Raw genomic sequence first — 20,778 nt, 5'->3', positions numbered from 1 at the left:
ACATGCTCCAGGTATAACATGCTCCAGGTATAACATGCACCAGGTATAACATGCACCAGGTATAACATGCTCCAGGTATAACATGCACCAGGTATAACATGCACCAGGTATAACATGCTCCAGGTATAACATGCACCAGGTATAACATGCTCCAGGTATAACATGCACCAGGTATAACATGCTCCAGGTATAACATGCTCCAGGTATAACATGCACCAGGTATAACATGCACCAGGTATAACATGCACCAGGTATAACATGCTCCAGGTATAACATGCACCAGGTATAACATGCACCAGGTATAACATGCTCCAGGTATAACATGCACCAGGTATAACATGCTCCAGGTATAACATGCTCCAGGTATAACATGCACCAGGTATAACATGCACCAGGTATAACATGCTCCAGGTATAACATGCACCAGGTATAACATGCTCCAGGTATAACATGCACCAGGTATAACATGCTCCAGGTATAACATGCACCAGGTATAACATGCTCCAGGTATAACATGCACCAGGTATAACATGCTCCAGGTATAACATGCACCAGGTATAACATGCACCAGGTATAAGCGCTGTGAAACTAGCAGTGAGAACAATTCGACAGGGCCTATAGAACTCTATGTTGTCATGTTACAGAAGTATCATGTTCATAGTGCTGTTGTTGTGCTTTTCTCAGTATCCAACCCCCTACATGCATGCAACACATTTATAGGTTCTTACAGCTTCATAGATATGTTCTAATATGTTGTGGATGTCTGTAACTGCTTTATGTCAATGTTATATATACGTATGTGAGGGTTATTGCACTATTCAAGGGCCCCGTGTAGCTCAGTTGATAGAGCATGGCGCTTGCAACGCCAGGGTTGTGGGTTCGTTTTCCACGGGGGGCCAGTATGAAAATGTATGCACTCACTAACTGTAAGTCGCTCTGGATAAGAGCGTCTGCTAAATGACTAAAATGTAAATGTAAATGTAAACATGCGTCTTGTCCACGTTCTGATTGTGCCCACATTTTTAGACAAAAGTATAAAATTAAGATATGCATTGTAATCTGATTGTGATCAGATCTTCCTGACCACCTCTGGAGGATCCATTGTATCTGGATATCAATCAAGTATAAACAGACCAAGATGGTCAAACTCTTTAAATCATCATTATACTGGCCTCTAAAACCATTGACAGGTAGCACGATTGACTTATGGCATCGATAATTGTCGTAAAAAAAATCAAGAAAATAATATCTGTTAAAGAATTTGCTTACAGGGTGGCACCAGGAACTCTGGTCACAATGCAGACACGGTAGACTTATAAGAGACACATTTCAATACCATGTGTAGACGCGACAAAGTAGATCAGATAGTGATGGATCATATCACCCACGACTTCCGCTTTTGGATGTTAACAAGGCGACACTCAATCCTGGATGTTAACAAGGTGACACTCAACCCAGGCAGAACCCTTTTTGTGGTTCCAGGCAGAACCCCTTGTGGTTCCAGGCAGAACCTGCAATTTCTCTCTGTGGTAATTTTAAGCCTTACATGAGTAGGCTACACAGATTCGTGTAGTGCGTTAAAACGAATGCCATTCAGCCCTGAAGCTTTTTGCATGGACCCAGGGGTTTGCCACTCCAAGCCTAATTCCCCTGCACACTCCCCTGTTGAATTTTAGCATCCACTCTCACCTTGCCACTGCACTGAATCATCTGGCAGTGGCAAGGACCAGCGGTGCCTTGGGGAGAATTTAAATGGCATATTCACCTCTCTCCTCTCTCCTCGGCTCCTTCTCAAAACCCATTGGAGGACAAGGTTTTGCGAAAGGGACGAGGACGCGAGGAGTATGCAATTACGATCTTCCCTTAGTGTAGGATTTCATAGCCTCCAATTCTATCACATTTACGCAGCTTGGGGGAAGCCGTGACAGCAAGATGATTTGAGGCGAAAATGTGCATTGATGTGTGCGCTGGAGCTACCACGCCATCGGTGAATTAAGTGCGCATTGTGCTTTAATGTCATTTTATGTATTGACTTCTAAGATAAAAAATAACGAGGAAAATCAATTGTGTACATTCCAGTCTACAGGTGATCTGTCCAAAGTGGAAATGGCCATAATTCCACCCCACACACGCTTACAGAAATGTCCAATGACGCACGACAAAGGACTGGACTACAATAGGACACTTGGTTTGACGCACACAAAGCGCAGTAAACCCACAATAAAAGTTTACACGGGTGGCGTTAGTTGTGATAATACAAATTCAAAACAGATTATAGCTTCAGTAATGTGACTTTGTTGTGCAAGACACTCGTGCAGACCGCCAGTGGCAAGCGCAGGCTCCGACGCAGCGGAGAGATGGTTTTAGATGCATCTCGCCCGGTGGTGGGGAGATAGGCTTCCCGCTACCTCCCTCAGCGCACGTCATTGGAGACTTAATTAAATAGACGGCAGTTCAGTGAGAGTGGACAGTGAGCTGAGTTGATCTGGCGCATTCAAACAGCTTCGAACACTCAAGATGCGCGTCCGTCTCTATTGGATTCTTTTCGTGACATCTTTGGCTCCATCTGTGAGTATTTGAAGTGCTTTCTGCCACAGTATGACTTACTGTACACAGATGTTGAGGGCCGTATTGATCATGCATTAGACTCTAAAAGTGTAAACAACTGCCTGAGCGTTGGCAATTAGGCTACGTGCGTGTATACAGAATAGGTTATCACCTACATGTTTTGGATAACAAAAAATGTCACGTGTATGATGAAGAAATACACTGTGTACAAAACATTAAGGACACCTGCTCTTTCAATGATATAGACTGACCAGGTGAATCTAGGTGAAAGTTATTGTAGTGTCGAGAAAACTATGTTAATTATGCTGTGAGAACAAGGAAATCCGCTGACACTGTCCTCGATTATAATTATTTATTACATTTGAAGATCTCAGCGCCAATTTACAGATATCTGCAGACATCTGGAGAATAACCTGACCCAAACTCTAAATATGTTATTCTCCCCGTCCTCTGTCCCAAACCATAGTATATATCTTATGTAACCTGATATGGGTGTTTTCCCCTACAGACCAATCCCAGGACTCCACCTAACAGACTTCCTCTGCTTTTGGGTGCCCCTATAGAACTACTCTCCAGATGCTTCCCTTAAGCTGAGTCAACATCCTCTAAAACCATTTGCAACCATTAGCAAAGTCATAAATTGTTCAGATACCACACTATGATCCCTGATTGATGTCACTTGTTAAATCCACTTCAATCAGTGTAGATGAAGGGGAGGAGACAGGTTAAAGAAGGATTTTTAAGCCTTGAGACATGGATTGTGTATGTGTGCCATTCAGAGGGTGAATGGGAAAGACAAAATATTTAAGTACCTTTGAACGGGGTATGGTAGTAGGTGCCAGGCGCACCGGTTGGTGTCAAGAACTGCAAAGCTGCTGGATTTTTCACGCTCAACAGTTTCCCCTGTGTATCAAGAATGGTCCACCACACTCAGTGTACACTTTCATGCGTCCCTTCATTTCCTTTTTTGAAATATCAAACTTTTATGTAGCTGTAGGGTTTCCTTTATAATAATAATACAAAAAAGTATTTATTATTATTATTATTATTTTACCCTCTTTTCTCCCCAATTTCGTGATTACGATCTTGGCTCATTGCTGCAACTCCCCAAAGGCCTCCGAAACATGACCCGTCAAACCTCGCTTCTTAACACCCGCCAGCTTAACCAGGGAGCCAGCGGCACCAATGTGTCGGAGGAAACACCGTTCAACTGACGACCTGTCAGCCTTCAGGCGCTCAGCCTGCCAAAAGGAGTCACTAGAGTTTTTTTATTTTATTTTATTTTATTTCACCTTTATTTAACCAGGTAAGCCAGTTGAGAACAAGTTCTCATTTACAACTGCGACCTGGCCAAGATAAGCAAAGCACGATGAGTACGATGAGTCCATTATAATAAATTAGAAAGACCGCAACGAGATAGCTATATAACATTTTAAGCACAAGTGCGTGTCTGTATTTGTGTTTGCGCGCGTACGTTCGTGTGTGTCTGTGTACGTGAGTGTTCGTGTGACTGTAGAGGGGTCTTTCATTGTTGTAATTAAATCCATGGCAGGAAAGCCTCATAATGAATGAGTTTGTGCTGACACTGATTGTCTTCTAATAAGCCCTGCTCCTCCACAGGGAAATTATAATTAAAGTTCTTCTTCAAGGTTAATGTTAATCACATGGGACTAGGTGGTATCTGCATAGTAATGATGCGATTTATTAATTAATGTTGTTTGTGCCACAATGTCTAAAGGCAGTCACCACATATCCACATTTTGAAGTGTAGCCAGGCTATTAAATGAACAACGTTTCATTTATGAAATTAGAAGTAGCCTATGTGTTCTCATATAAAAGTAGCATTTGTGTTAGCCTGTTGGTCCCAGAACTGTTTGTGCTGTCTGTTTGCAGACTTCTATGGCTGGTGTGTGGCAATGACAATGACCATATAGTCTAGTAGTTGACAAGACAACACAATTAGATCTGGGACCACCAGGCTAGGTTTGTATTGAATTTTTGTTGGAATATACTAGTAATCTATGACCATGTTGGCGTTCCTCTTCCTCCACATGAGCGGGCCTGAGGGCCAGTCTGTTTGTGCTATCATGCCAATGACAATGTCATGTTCGGCTTCTCAATGACAGCTATGGCGTTTGCAAGAGCACAAACAGATGGGACCAGGCATACGGTGCACTGATTTAACCAGAGCCAAGGGTGATGTTGTCTCTGTCAAAATTAAATGTTATCAGTCAGAATTAAATGTCAAAATTAAATGTGATCAGTGAAAATGATATGTTGTTCTTGGCCCATTCACTTTAGCAGAGACACCAAATAACCTAGCTCTGGTCCACGATGTTAGTGTGCATTTCTCCATGCTCATTAACAACCTGGACTAGGAGCACACACTAACGACCTGGACCAGAGCTAAAAATAGCCCAGCAAATACCCTATGTTCAGCTTGGCGGGTTATGACTGATTCAACAAGCCATTAGGGTCTGGTTATGAATGAACATACAGTACCAGTCAAAAGTTTTTCTTTATTTTTACTATTTTCTACATTGTAGAATAATAGTGAAGACATCAAAACTATGAAATAACACATATGGAATCATGTAGTAACCAAAAAAGTGTTAAACAAATCAAAATATATTTTAGATTTTAGATTCTTCAAAGTAGCCACCCTTTACCTTGATGACAGCTTTGCACACACTTGGCATTCTCTCAACCAGCTTCATGACGAATGCTTTTCCAACAGTCTTGAAGGAGTTCCCACATATGCTGAGCACTTGTTGGCTGCTTTTCCTTCACTCTGCGGTCCAACACATCCCAAACCATCTCAATTGGGTTGAGGTCGGGTGATTGTGGAGGCTAGGTCATCTGATGCAGCACTCCATCACTCTCCTTCTTGGTCAAATAGCCCTTACAAAGCCTTTAGGTGTGTTTTGGGTCATTGTCCTGTTGAAAAAACAAATGATAGTCCCACTAAGCGTAAAACAGATGGGATGGCGTATCGCTGCAGAATGCTGTGGTAGCCATGCTGGTTATGTGTGCCTTGAATTCTAAATAAATCACTGACAGTGTCACCAGCAAAGCACCCCCACACCATCACACCTCCTCCTCCATGCTTCCCAATGGGAACCACACATTCGGAGATCATCCGTTCACCTACTCTGCAACTCATAAAGACGCGGCGGTTGGAACAAAAAATCTCAAATTTGGACTCATCAGACCAAAGGACAGATTTCCACCGATTTAATGTCCATTGCTCGCTGTTTCTTGGCCCAAGCAAGTCTCTTCTTATTATTGGTGTCCTTTAGTAGTGGTTTCTTTGCAGCAATTCGACCATGAAGGCCTGAGTTAAGCAGTCTCCTCTGAACAGTTGATGTTGAGATGTGTCTGTTACTTGAACTCTGTGAAGCATTTATTTGGGCTGCAATCTGAGGTGCAGTTAACTCTAATGAACTTATCCTCTGCAGCAGAGGTAACTCTGGGTCTTCCTTTCCTGTGGCGGTCCTCATGAGAGCCAGTTTCACCGTAGCGCTTGATGGTTTTTGCGACTGCACCTGAAGAAACGTTCAAAGTTCTTGAAATGTTCTGAATTGACTGACCTTCATGTCTTAAAGTAATGATGGACTGTCGTTTCGCTTTGCTTATTTGAGCTGTTCTTGCCATAATATGGACTTGGTATTTTACCAAATAGGGCTATCTTCTGTATATCACCCCTACCTTGTCACAACACAACTGATTGGCTCAAACGCATTAAGAAGGAAAGAAATTCCAAAAATTAACTTTTAACAAGGCACACCTGTTAATTGAAATGCATTCCAGGTGACTACCTCATGAAGATGGTTGAGAGAATGCCAAGATTGTGCAAAGCTGTCATCAAGGCAAAGGGTGGCTATTTTAAGAATCTCAAATATAAAATATATTTTGATTTGTTTAACACTTTTTTGGTTACTACATGATTCCATATGTATTATTTCATAGTTTTGATGTCTTCACTATTTTTCTACAATGTAGAAAACAGTAAAAAATAAAGAAAAACCCTGGAATGAGTAGGTGTGTCCAAACTTTTGACTGGTACTGTACTTTATCTCCAGGGGTTTATGTATGTGACATCTGCCAAGTTAAAACCACTGTATGTGTGTTTTACGAGCTTTTTTTTAAATTCCTGTCCCAAGTTAACAGTATGACAGTTTTTCAGAATTTAGATGAAAAAAGTATAAATATCCAGGATAATAATGGACAGTGTGATTATCAAACTAGGCTTGGTGGTGATATGTGGATGTGGCAGCTCATCATCAGTGTCTCTTACCTCATTCCATTCCGATGACCCCTAACCTCTAACTGTAGCATAACGAGAAAGAATTCTAAGCACTAATAATAATAATAATAATAACAACAACAATAATTATAATATGGGTCTCTCTGTCTATCTGTTCACCCTCTCCCATTCTCTCTCTCTCTCTCTGTCTCTCTCTCTGTCACACACATTCTCCCTCTCTCTCGCTCCCACTTTTGTTCCTTCGTTCTCTCCCTCCTCTCCCCCCTCTCTCTCACTCTGTCCCTCTCTCCTCTCCCCCCTCTCTCTCACTCTGTCCCTCTCTCCTCTCCCCCCTCTCTCTCACTCTTTCCCTCTCTCCCTCCTCTCCCCCTCTTTCTCCACTAATGCAATCGCAGATTTTAAAAGATATTATCATCTTAATTTTGTCTATCTCCCTCAAAAGACACAAGTGGCGAGAGTGGAAAGTGGCATTTACCGTCTGCTGTTGATAAACAACAGCTGTTCTTTGTCAACAGAGCGCTCTTATTTGTCCATCTCTATGGCTACGTTCCAAATGGTACCCTATTCCCTATATAGACCACTACTTTTGACCACAGCCCACAGGGCTTCCAATATTCAACTACCTGTATTTTCAACAACAAAAAATATCTGAATAGTTACTTCGAAATGTAGGTGAAAATAATTGAGATATTTGATATAGTGTTCATGTGTGTGTCTGTCTCATTACCTTGGCAACTGGACAAAAGCAGTACAGAAGAGAATCCAAAATCTGCAAAGTGAAGCTGATTTGATGGTACCTCTTTGGATAGTTAGTACATAATGGGTGTACCTCTATTTCAAAGAACATTTCATAGTGTGCTGAGAACACTGAGTTCTGGTTTGGCCTTATAGGCAAGTGGTGCACCCCCTATCCACATTGACGAGACTGCAGTGGAGAAGCTGGAAAGCTTCAAGTTCCTTGGCGTACACATCACTGACAAACTGAAATGGGCCACCCACACAGACAGTGGGGTGAAGAAGGCGCAACAGAGCCTCTTCAATCTCAGGAGGCTAAAGAAATTTGGCTTGGCACCAAAAACCCTCACAAACTTTTACAGATGCACAATTGAGAGCATCCTGTCGGGCTGTATCACCACCTGATACGGCAACTGCACCGCCCGCAACCACAAGGCTCTCCAGAGGGTAGTGCGGTCTGCACAATGCATTACCCGGGGCAAACAACCCGCCCTCCAGGACACCTACAGCACAGGAAGGCCAAAAAGATGTCACAGGAAGGCCAAAAAGATCATCAAGGACATCAACCACCCGAGCCACTGCCTGTTCACCCTGCTGTCATCCAGAAGGCGAGGTCAGTACAGGTGCATCAAAGCTGGGACCGAGAGACTGAAAAACAGCTTCTATATCAAGGCCATCAGGCTGTTAAACATCCATCACTAGCACATTAGAGGCTGCTGCCTATAGACATACAGTGAGGAAAAAAAGTATTTGATCCCCTGCTGATTTTGTACGTTTGCCCACTGACAAAAAAATTATCAGTCTATAATTTTAATGGTAGGTTTATTTGAACAGTGAGAGACAGAATAACAACAAAAAAATCCAGAAAAACGCATGTCAAAAATGTTATAAATTGATTTTCATTTTAGGGAAATAAGTATTTGACCCCCTCTCAATCAGAAAGATTTCTGGCTCCCAGGTGTTTTTTATACAGGTAACGAGCTGAGATTAGGAGCACACTCTTTAAGGGAGTGCTCCTAATCTCAGCTTGTTACCTGTATAAAAGACACCTGTCCACAGAAGCAATCAATCAATCAGATTCCAAACTCTCCACCATGGTCAAGACCAAAGAGCTCTCCAAGGATGTCAGGGACAAGATTGTAGACCTACACAAGGCTGGAATGGGCTACAAGACCATCGCCAAGCAGCTTGGTGAGAAGATGACAACAGTTGGTGCGATTATTCGCAAATGGAAGAAACACAAAAGAACCGTCAATCTCCCTCGGCCTGGGGCTCCATGCAAGATCTCACCTCGTGGAGTTGCAATGATCATGAGAACACTGAGGAATCAGACCAGAACTACACGGGAGGATCTTGTCAATGATCTCAAGGCAGCTGGGACCATAGTCACCAAGAAAACAATTGGTAACACACTACGCCGTGAAGGACTGAAATCCTGCAGCGCCCGCAAGGTCCCCCTGCTCAAGAAAGCACATATACATGCCCGTCTGAAGTTTGCCAATGAACATCTGAATGATTCAGAGGAGAACTGGGTGTAAGTGTTGTGGTCAGATGAGACCAAAATCGAGCTCTTTGGCATCAACTCAACTCACCGTGTTTGGAGGAGGAGGAATGCTGCCTATGACCCCAAGAACACCATCCCCACCGTCAAACATGGAGGTGGAAACATTATGCTTTGGGGGTGTTTTTCTGCTAAGGGGACAGGACAACTTCACCGCATCAAAGGGACGATGGACGGCGCCATGTACCGTCAAATCCTGGGTGAGAACCTCCTTCCCTCAGCCAGGGCATTGAAAATGGGTTGTGGATGGGTATTCCAGCATGACAATGACCCAAAACACACGACCAAGGCAACAAAGGAGTGGCTCAAGAAGAAGCACATTAAGGTCCTGGAGTGGCCTAGCCAGTCTCCAGACCTTAATCCCATAGAAAATCTGTGGAGGGAGCTGAAGGTTCGAGTTGCCAAACGTCAGTCTCGAAACCTTAATGACTTGGAGAAGATCTGCAAAGAGGAGTGGGACAAAATCCCTCCTGAGATGTGTGCAAACCTGGTGGCCAACTACAAGAAACGGCTGACCTCTGTGATTGCCAACAAGGGTTTTGCCACCAAGTACTAAGTCATGTTTTGCAGAGGGGTCAAATACTTATTTCCCTCATTAAAATGCAAATCAATTTATAACATTTTTGACATTCGTTTTTCTGGATTTTGTTGTTGTTATTTTGTCTCTCACTGTTCAAATAAACCTACCATTAAAATTATAGACTGATCATGTCTTTGTCAGTGGGCAAACGTACAAAATCAGCAGGGGATCAAATACTTTTTTCCCTCACTGTAGACTAGAAATCACTGGCCACTTTAAGAATGGAACACTAGTCACTTTAATAATGTTTACATATCTTGCATTACTCATCTCTTATGTATATACTGCATTCTATACTATTCTACTGTATCTTAGTCCATGCCGCTCTGACATCGCTCGTCCATATATGTATATATTCTTAATTAATTCCTTAACTAGATTTGTGTGTATTGGGTACAAGTTGTGAAATTGTTAGATATTACTTGCTAGATATTACTGCACTGTCGGAGCTAGAAGCACAAGCATTTCGCTACACCCGCAATAACATCTGCTATACACATGTATGTCTCACAGCTTCATGGCACTTCCAAAATAAGCACCTCCCTCCGGCCTCCACACAACAACAATATTTGGTTTACAAGAACTCACACGCACACACGCACACACACACAACACACACACACACACACACACATCTCTCTATCTTACAATTGTATCTATACTGTATACTGCTCAAGTTGAGTGCTTTGGAGAACCCACTTTCACCTCAGTGGGGGAGCAGTCTGTGCATAGGGACACCTACTGTAGTCTACACTGTTGCACAACCATAGGAAGCAGCCTAGTATGGAAAAAACATTGCATTGAAGTGTGTGTGTACACTCACTTCCGACAGTGTGTGTGTGCTTAATCTCTAAGCATAATAACTAAGCTAAAATCCACTATCTCTCTCTCTGCTAATGTATTGTGCTCTCTCTCTCTCTCTCTCTCTCTCTCTCTCTCTCTCTCTCTCTCTCTCTCTCTCTCTCTCGCTCTCTCTCTCTCTCTCTCTCTCTCTCTCTCATATGTTCCTCCATCTTACTTTTCCAGTGAAAAGCTAGAGGAGACAATAATTGTGGAGTAAATTGCTTAATAAAATCTCTCATTAGGCTATTAGCGATGCATTAGAAACAAGGTAAGGCATTAACCAAGACATTAAAGGCACAGTACACTGAGTATACCAAACATTAGGAACACCTTCCTAATTTTGAGTTGCACCGCCCCCCTTTTTCCCTCACAACAGCCTCAATTCGTGGGGCATGGACTCTACAATGTATCGAAAGTGTTCCACAGGGATGCTGGCCTATGTTGACTCCAATGCTTCCCACAGTTGTGTCAAGTTGGCTGGATGTCCTTTGGGTTGTGGACCATTCTTGATACACACGGGAAACTGTTGAGCATAAAAAACCCAGCAGTGTTGCAGTTCTTGACACAAACCGATGCGGCTGGCACCTTCTACCATACCCTGTTAAAAGACATTTAAATATTTTGTCTTGCCCACGAGTGATGTCACCAGGCAGGTGAAAACTCCATCCCATCAAAACAGGCTAACAGTCCTAGCAAAATTCTTGCTTAAGAAATACATTTTTTGCTAAGAAGCTATTTTTGTTTTTTTTGGACCATTTTAATTGAAAATATTATACTTAATTGTTACTCAGAAATGAGTTGATATTGAGATACAAACTGCTACATTGGAACTTTAACAGTTCTTTATCCCTCATCCTCTGAAACAGTTATGTACTCACATTGAGGCAGAAAGGCACTGCAAACAAAAGAACCAGCTAACTGGGTCAAGTATTACAAAAACTACTAAAAAGTGTTTTCACAGACAAAGTTGGAAGTTGAACATTGAACTCCACTAGGATATCTGACTGATTTTATTAATTGTGGCATTTTGCTTACCACATGAGAACATTTGGTCACATTTGGCAATGCACCCACCTACATACAGTGCCTTCGGAAAGTATTCAGACCCCTAGACGTTTTTCACATTTTGTTATGTTACAGCCTTATTCTAAAATGGATTTAAAAAAAGAATCCTCAGCAATCTACACACAATACCCCATGATGACAAAGCGAAAACAGGTTTTCAGAAAATTTTGCACATTTATTAAAAATAAAAAACAGAAATACCTTATTTATATAAGTATTCAGACCCTTTGCTATGAGACTTGAAATTGAGTTCAGGTGCATCCTGTTTCCGTTGATCATACTTGAAATGCTTCTACAACTTGATTGGAGTCCACCTGTGGTAAATTCAATTGATTGGACATGATTTGGAAAGGCACACACCTGTCTATATAAGGTCCCACAGTTGACAGTGCATGTCAGAGCAAAAACCAAGCCATGAGGTCAAAGGAATTGTCCGTCAAGCTCCAAAACAGGATTGTGTCGAGGCAAAGATCTGGGGAAGGCTACCAAAAAATGTCTGCAGCGTTGAAGGTCCCCAAGAACACAGTGGCCTCCATCATTCTTAAATGGAAGAAGTTTGGAACCACCAAGACTCAAATATGGTTAAACTCAAATATACTAATTGATTAAAAAAACTCTTTTTTTGGACAACATTTCTAAAGAAGGTATAATCTTCGTAAATAATATCATCGGTAGGACTGGTGGAGTTACGTCGCACATGCAGCTAACAAAAACATATGGAAATGTCTGCTCTACCCAAAATTACAACCAAATAATTGCAGCATTACCGCAAAAATGGAAGAGGAAAGTAAGGAACATGTCTGTCGGCCTTATATTTAAAATTTTAGTCATTTAGCAGACGCTCCTATCCAGAGCGACTTACAGTTAGTGAGTGCATACATTTTATTTAATTTATTTTTCATACTGGCCCTCCGTGGGAATCGAACCCACAACCCTGGCGTTGCAAGCGCCATGCTCTACCAACTGAGCTACACAGGGCCATATTAAAGAACATAATTGCTTAAAGAAAACTGTGATAAATAAAAAAGTATACCAGTTTAATTTAAGGACCAAATAGATTGCAAAATAGTTGGGAAGAGATTTTTGACTTACGGATTCCATGGCATAGTGTTTATGAACTGATACGCAAAACGACGCCGGATTCAAAACTTAGAATTTTTCAATTTAAATTATTATACAAAATTCTTGCTACCAATAGAATGTTATTTATACGGGGGATACAATCTTCCCAGCTCTGCAGATTTCGCTGCGAAGAGACAGAATCATTAGATCATTTGTTTTGGTAATGTCCATTTTTAGCTTGATTCTGGACACAGGTCCAGGAATGGCTGAAGGATTGCAATATTTACCTGGAGCTAACCCTGCAGATAGCACTACTGGGTGATCTGAAAAGTCATAGTCAATCGATCAATAATATAATAATACTTTTAGCAAAAATGTTTATTTTCAATTCACAATCTTTAGAAACAATGAGAATAGAAGGGTTCAGAACTTTTGTAAAACATCACAGTACAGTTGAAAAATATATGGCAAATAGAAATCCAATATGGATGGTGTTAAGAGATAGATGCGAGGGGTTGAATGGAGCTGAAGGATGGGACTAATAACAACTAACAACAACTAATAACAACAAGATAACTAATACTGTAAAGCATACTATGTCCATAATAAGTATATAGGTAATAGGTTGAGAGCTTTTGTGAAAGAGCACAGTTAGAAAGATATGGCATATAGAAGCAAACCGGATGGACATCATGAAAATGATCGGAGAGGTTGAGGGTAGAGGAAGTTCAGGAGTAAAAACAAACAAAATATAATTATTGTAAAATTGACTGTGTCCATAAAATGTACATAGTATGTATAAGCTGGAAATAGAGGCCTAAGCATTGTTGTTTACTAGTTTACTCAAATTAGGGAAGGGGTGGCGGTGTTGAAAAGTAATAAAGGGAAATATATTTTTTTAAAGGATATGTATATGTGTATACAGTGGGGGAAAAAAAGTATTTAGTCAGCCACCAATTGTGCAAGTTCTCCCACTTAAAAAGATGAGAGAGGCCTGTAATTTTCATCATAGGTACACGTCAACTATGACAGACAAATTGAGGAAAAAAATTCCAGAAAATCACATGTAGGATTTTTTAATGAATTTATTTGCAAATTATGGTGGAAAATAAGTATTTGGTCACCTACAAACAAGCAAGATTTCTGGCTCTCACAGACCTGTAACTTCTTCTTTAAGAGGCTCCTCTGTCCTCCACTCGTTACCTGTATTAATGGCACCTGTTTGAACTTGTTATCAGTATAAAACACACCTGTCCACAACCTCAAACAGTCACACTCCAAACTCCACTATGGCCAAGACCAAAGAGCTGTCAATGGACACCAGAAACAAAATTGTAGACCTGCACCAGGCTGGGAAGACTGAATCTGCAATAGGTAAGCAGCTTGGTTTGAAGAAATCAACTGTGGGAGCAATTATTAGGAAATGGAAGACATCCAAGACCACTGATAATCTCCCTCGATCTGGGGCTCACCCCAGATCTCACCCCGTGGGGTCAAAATGATCACAAGAACGGTGAGCAAAAATCCCAGAACGACACGGGGGGACCTAGTGAATGACCTGCAGAGAGCTGGGACCAAAGTAACAAAGCCTACCATCAGTAACACACTACGCCGCCAGGGACTCAAATCCTGCAGTGCCAGACGTGTCCCCCTCCTTAAGCCAGTACATGTCCAGGCCCGTCTGAAGTTTGCTAGAGTGCATTTGGATGATCCAGAAGAGGATTGGGAGAATGTCATATGGTCAGATGAAACCAAAATAGAACTTTTTGGTAAAAACTCAACTGGTCGTGTTTGGAGGACAAAGAATGCTGAGTTGCATCCAAAGAACACCATACCTACTGTGAAGCATGGGGGTGGAAACATCATGCTTTGGGGCTGTTTTTCTGCAAAGAGACCAGGACGACTGATCCGTGTAAAGGAAAGAATGAATGGGGCCATGTATCGTGAGATAAAGAGTGAAAACCTCTTTCCATCAGCAAGGGCATTGAAGATGAAACGTGGCAGGTTCTTTCAGCATGACAATGATCCCAAACACACCGCCCGGGCAACGAAGGAGTGACTTCGTAAGAAGCATTTCAAGGTCCTGGAGTGGCCTAGCCAGTCTTCAGATCTCAACCCCATAGAAAATATTTGGAGGGAGTTGAAAGTCCGTGTTGCCCAGCGACAGCCCCAAAACATCACTGCTCTAGAGGAGATCTGCATGGAGGAATGGGCCAAAATACCAGCAACAGTGTGTGAAAACCTTGTGAAGACTTACAGAAAACGTTTGACCTGTGTCATTGCCAACAAAGGGTATATAACAAAGTATTGAGAAACTTTTGTTATTGACCAAATACATATTTTCCACCATAATTTGCAAATAAATTCATTAAAAATCGTACAATGTGATTTTCTGGATTTATTTTTCTCATTTTGTCTGTCATAGTTGACGTGTACCTATGATGAAAATTACAGGTCTCTCTCATCTTTTTAAGTGGGAGAACTTGCACAATTGGTGGCTGACTAAATACTTTTTTTGGGGAGAACAAGTATTTGATACACTGCCGATTTTGCAGGTTTTCCTACTTACAAAGCATGTAGAGGTCTGTAATTTTTTATCATAGGTACACTTCAACTGTGAGAAACGCAATCTAAAACAAAAATCCAGAAAATCACATTGTATGATTTTTAAGTAATTAATTTGCATTTTATTGCATGACATAAGTATTTGATCACCTACCAACCAGTAAGAATTCCGGCACTCACGGACCAGTTAGTTTATCTTTAAGAAGCCCTCCTGTTCTCCACTCATTACCTGTATTAACTGCACCTGTTTGAACTCGTTACCTGTATAAAAGACACCTGTCCACACACTCAATCAGAGAGCTGTGTAAGGACATCAGGGATAAAATTGTAGACCTGCACAAGGCTGGGATGGGCTACAGGACAATAGGCAAGCAGCTTGGTGAGAAGGCAACAACTGTTGGCGCAATTATTAGAAAATGGAAGAAGTTCAAGATGACGGTCAATCACCCTCGGTCTAGGGCTCCATGCAAGATCTCACCTCGTGGGGCATCAATGATCATGAGGAAGGTGAGGGATCAGCCCAGAACTACACAGCAGGACCTGGTCAATGACCTGAAGAGAGCTGGGACCACAGTCTCGAAGAAAACCATTAGTAACACACTACGCCGTCATGGATCAAAATCCTGCAGCGCACGCAAGGTCCCCCTGCTCAAGCCAGCGCATGTCCAGGCCCGTCTGAAGTTTGCCAATGACCATCTGGATGATCCAGAGGAGGAATGGGAGAAGGTCATGTGGTCTGATGAGACAAAAATAGAGCTTTTTGGTCTAAACTCCACTTGCCGTGTTTGAAGGAAGAAGAAGGATGAGTACAACCCCAAGAACACCATCCCAACCGTGAAGCATGGAGGTGGAAACATCATTCTTTGGGGATGCTTTTCTGCAAAGGGGACAGGACGACTGCACCGTATTGGGGGAGGATGGATGGGGCCATGTATCGCGAGATCTTGGCCAACAACCTCCTTCCCTCAGTAAGAGCATTGACGATGGGTCGTGGCTGGGTCTTCCAGCATGACAACGACACAAAACACACAGCCAGGGCAACTAAGTAGTGGCTCCATAAGAAGCATCTCAAGGTCCTGGAGTGGCCTAGCCAGTCTCCAGACCTGAACCCAATAGAACATCTTTGGAGGGAGCTGAAAGTCCGTATTGCCCAGCGACAGCCACGAAACCTGAAGGATCTTGAGAAGGTCTGTATGGAGGAGTGGGCCAAAATCCCTGCTGCAGTGTGTGCAAACCTGGTCAAGACCTACAGGAAACGTATGATCTCTGTAATTGCAAACAAAGGTTTCTGTACCAAATATTAAGTTCTGCTTTTCTGATGTATCAAATACTTATGTCATGCAATAAAATGCAAATGAATTACTTAAAAATCATACAATGTGATTTTCTGGATTTTTGTTTTAGATTCCATCTCTCACAAGTTGAAGTGTACCTATGATAAAAATTACAGACCTCTACATGCTTTGTAAGTAGGAAAACCTGCAAAATCGGCAGTGTATCAAATACTTGTTCTCCCCGCTGTATGTATGTATATATATATATGTATGTATGTGTGTGTGTATGTATGTATGTATGTATGTATGTATGTATGTATGTATGTATGTACAGTGGGGGAAAAAAGTATTTAGTCAGCCACCAATTGTGCAAATTCTCCCACTTAAAAAGATGAGAGAGGCCTGTAATTTTCATCATAGGTACACGTCAACTATGACAGACAAAAAAAGAAAAAAAATCCAGAAAATCACATTGTAGGATTTTTAATGAATTTATTTGCAAATTATGGTGGAAAATAAGTATTTGGTCAATAACAAAAGTTTCTCAATAGTTTGTTATATACCCTTTGTTGGCAATGACACAGGTCAAACGTTTTCTGTAAGTCTTCACAAGGTTTTCACACACTGTTGCTGGTATTTTGGCCCATTCCTCCATGCAGATCTCCTCTAGAGCAGTGATGTTTTGGGGCTGTCGCTGGGCAACACAGACTTTCAACTCCCTCCAAAGATTTTCTATGGGGTTGAGATCTGGAGACTGGCTACGCCACTCCAGGACCTTGAAATGCTTCTTACGAAGCCACTCCTTCGTTGCCCGGGCGGTGTGTTTGGGATCATTGTCATGCTGAAAGAACCTGCCACGTTTCATCTTCAATGCCCTTGCTGATGGAAGGAGGTTTTCACTCAAAATCTCACGATACATGGCCCCATTCATTCTTTCCTTTACACGGATCAGTCGTCCTGGTCCCTTTGCAGAAAAACAGCCCCAAAGCATGATGTTTCCACCCCCATGCTTCACAGTAGGTATGGTGTTCTTTGGATGCAACTCAGCATTCTTTGACCTACAAACACGATGAGTTGAGTTTTTACCAAAAAGTTATATTTTGGTTTCATCTGACCATATGACATTCTCCCAATCCTCTTCTGGATCATCCAAATGCACTCTAGCAAACTTCAGACAGGCCTGGACATGTACTGGCTTAAGCAAGGGGACACGTCTAGCACTGCAGGATTTGAGTCCCTGGCGGCGTAGTGTGTTACTGATGGTAGGCTTTGTTACTTTGGTCCCAGCTCTCTGCAGGTCATTCACTAGGTCCCCCCGTGTGGTTCTGGGATTTTTGCTCACCGTTCTTGTGATCATTTTGACCCCACGGGGTGAGATCTTGCGTGGAGCCCCAGATCGAGGGAGATTATCAGTGGTCTTGTATGTCTTCCATTTCCTAATAATTGCTCCCACAGTTGATTTCTTCAAACCAAGCTGCTTACCTATTGCAGATTCAGTCTTCCCAGCCTGGTGCAGGTCTACAATTTTGTTTCTGGTGTCCTTTGACAGCTCTTTGGTCTTGGCCATAGTGGAGTTTGGAGTGTGACTGTTTGAGGTTGTGGACAGGTGTCTTTTATACTGATAACAAGTTCAAACAGGTGCCATTAATACAGGTAACGAGTGGAGGACAGAGGAGCCTCTTAAAGAAGAAGTTACAGGTCTGTGAGAGCCAGAAATCTTGCTTGTTTGTAGGTGACCAAATACTTATTTTCCACCATAATTTGCAAATAAATTCATTAAAAATCCTACAATGTGATTTTCTGGATTTTATATTCTGAATTTGTCCGTCATAGTTGACGTGTACCTATGATGAAAATTACAGGCCTCTCTCATCTTTTTAAGTGGGAGAACTTGCACAATTGGTGGCTGACTAAATACTTTTTTTCCCCACTGTATGTATATATATATATATATACACATATATATTTGCGAGAAAAAAAAAACATATGGGGGATTGGAAGTGATGCTGACAATTTCATTGATGGAAGTTACAATCTATCTGCAATATTAAAGCTGATCTACCCCCCCAAAAAAAAAAAGACTCTTCCTAGAGCTGGCTGCCCGGCCAAACTGAGTAACCGGGGGAGAAGGGCCTTGGTCAGGGAGGTCACACTGACAGAGCTCCAGAGTTCCTCTGTGGAGATGAAAGAACCTTCCAGAAGGACAACCATCTCTGCAGCACTCCACCAAGCAGGCCTTTATAGTAGAGTGGCCAGACGGAAGCCACTCCTCAGAAAAAGTCACATCACAGCCCGCTTGGAGTTTGCCAAAAGGCACCTAAAGACTCTCAGACCATGATTCTCTGGTCTGATGAAACCAAGATTGAACTCTTTGGCCTAAATGCCAAGCGTCACGTCTGGAGGAAACCTGGCACCATCCCTACAGTGAAGCATGGTGGTGGCAGCATCCTGCTGTGGGGATGTTTGTCAGCGGCAGGGACTGGGAGACTAGTCAGGATCGAGGGAAAGATGAACGGAGCAAAGTACAGAGAGATCCTTGATGAAAACCTGCTCCAGAGCGCTCAGGACCTCAGACTGGGGCGCAGTTTCACCTTCCAACAGGACAACGACCCTAAGCACACAGCCAAGACAACGCAGGAGTGACTTCGGGACAAGTCTCTGGATGTCCTTGAGTGGCCCAGCCAGAGCCTGGATTGAACCCGATCGAACATCTCTGGAGAGACCTGAAAATAGCTGCGCAGCAACGCTCCCCATCCAACCTGACAGAGCTTAAGAGGATCTGCAGAAAAGAATGGGAGAAACTCCCCAAATACAGGTGTGCCACGCTTGTAGCGTCATACCCATGAAGACTCGAGGCTGTAGTCGCTGCCTAAGGTGCTTCAACAAAGTACTGAGTAAAGGGTCTGAATACTTATGTAAATGTCATATTTCAGTTTTTTTATTTTGATAAATTAGCAAAGAAAATCTTAAAACCTGATTTTGCTTTACATTTTACATTTTAGTCATTTAGCAGACACTCTTATCCAGAGCGACTTACAGTTAGTGAGTGCATACTTCTTTTTTTTTATACTGGCCCCCCGTGGGATACAAACCCACAACCCTGGCGTTGCAAACGCCATGCTCTACCAACTGAGCTACATCCCTGCCAGCCATTCACTCCCCTACCCTGGATGACGCTGGGCCAATTGTGCGCCGCCCCATGGGTCTCCCGGTCGCGGCCGGCTACGACAGAGCTTTGTCATTATTGGGTATTGTGTGTAGATTGATGAAGGAAAAAAACAATTTAATCAATTTTAGAATAAGGCTGTAACGTAACAAAATATGAAAAAGTCAAGGGGTCTGAATACTTTCTGATCACCGTAACGCTTATATGTAGCCAAGTTCTCTCATGTCACCCCGCTCCTCAGCACACTCCACTGGCTTCCAGTTGAGGCTCGCATCGACTACAAGACCATGGTGCTTGCCTACGGAGCTGTGAGGGGAACGGCACCTCCTTACCTTCAGGCTCTGATCAGACCCTACACCCAAACGAGGGCACTACGTTCATCCACCTCTGGCCTGCTAGCTCCCCTACCTCTACAGAAGCACAGTTCCTGCTCAGCCCAGTCAAAGCTATTTGCTGCTCTGGCACCCCAATGGTGGAACAAGCTCCCCCTCGACGCCAGGACAGCGGAGTCACTGACCACCTTCCGGAGACACTTGAAACCCTACCTCTTTAAGGAATACCTGGAATAGTATAAAGCAATCCTTCTACCCCCCCACCCCACCCTCCCATAAAAAATAAAAAAAGAAGAAAAAAAGTGGTTGTCCCACTTGCTATCATAAGTTGAATGCACCAATTTGTAAGTCGCTCTGGATAAGAGCATCTGCTAAATTATGTAAATGTAAATGTACTCCCTGTTTATAGCCATGTTATTACCTGGTACTCCCTGTATATTGCCATGTTATTTTTACTCGTTATTGTTTTCACTGTGTATTTATTCCTCGTGCCACTATTTCTAATTTTCTTTTATATTTGTATCTTATCTTTAACTCTGCATTGTTGGAAAAGCACCCGTAAGTAAGCATTTCACTGTTAATCTACAGCTGTTGTTTACGAAGCATGTGACAAACACAATTTGATTTGATGTCATATTCTATTAAGGGCGTACAGTGCCGTCAGAAAGTATTCAGACGCCTTGACTTTTTCATATTTTGTTACGTTACAGCCTTATTCTAAAATTGATTAAATTGTTTTTTTCCTTCATCAATCTACACA

At 42.4% G+C, this 20,778-nt stretch overlaps 1 protein-coding gene across 1 annotated transcript in view; it reads left to right on the top strand.

Annotated features, from left to right (window-relative positions):
- The first annotated feature begins 2,449 nt into the window (after positions 1 to 2,449).
- LOC121577228 (growth hormone-releasing hormone receptor-like) overlaps positions 2,450 to 20,778 on the top strand; it is a 68,336-nt gene continuing 50,007 nt past the window's right edge. The window contains exon 1 of the mRNA XM_041890988.2: positions 2,450 to 2,568. Within this exon, the coding sequence (XP_041746922.1) occupies positions 2,518 to 2,568 (51 nt within the window). The 5' untranslated portion in view covers positions 2,450 to 2,517. The remainder of the gene's footprint in view (positions 2,569 to 20,778) is intronic.

Source organism: Coregonus clupeaformis, chromosome 11 (assembly GCF_020615455.1).
Source record: "Coregonus clupeaformis isolate EN_2021a chromosome 11, ASM2061545v1, whole genome shotgun sequence".
Taxonomy (NCBI): domain Eukaryota; kingdom Metazoa; phylum Chordata; class Actinopteri; order Salmoniformes; family Salmonidae; genus Coregonus; species Coregonus clupeaformis.
Note: the sequence above shows the minus strand (reverse complement) of the source record. Positions and strands in the feature narration are given on the sequence as shown.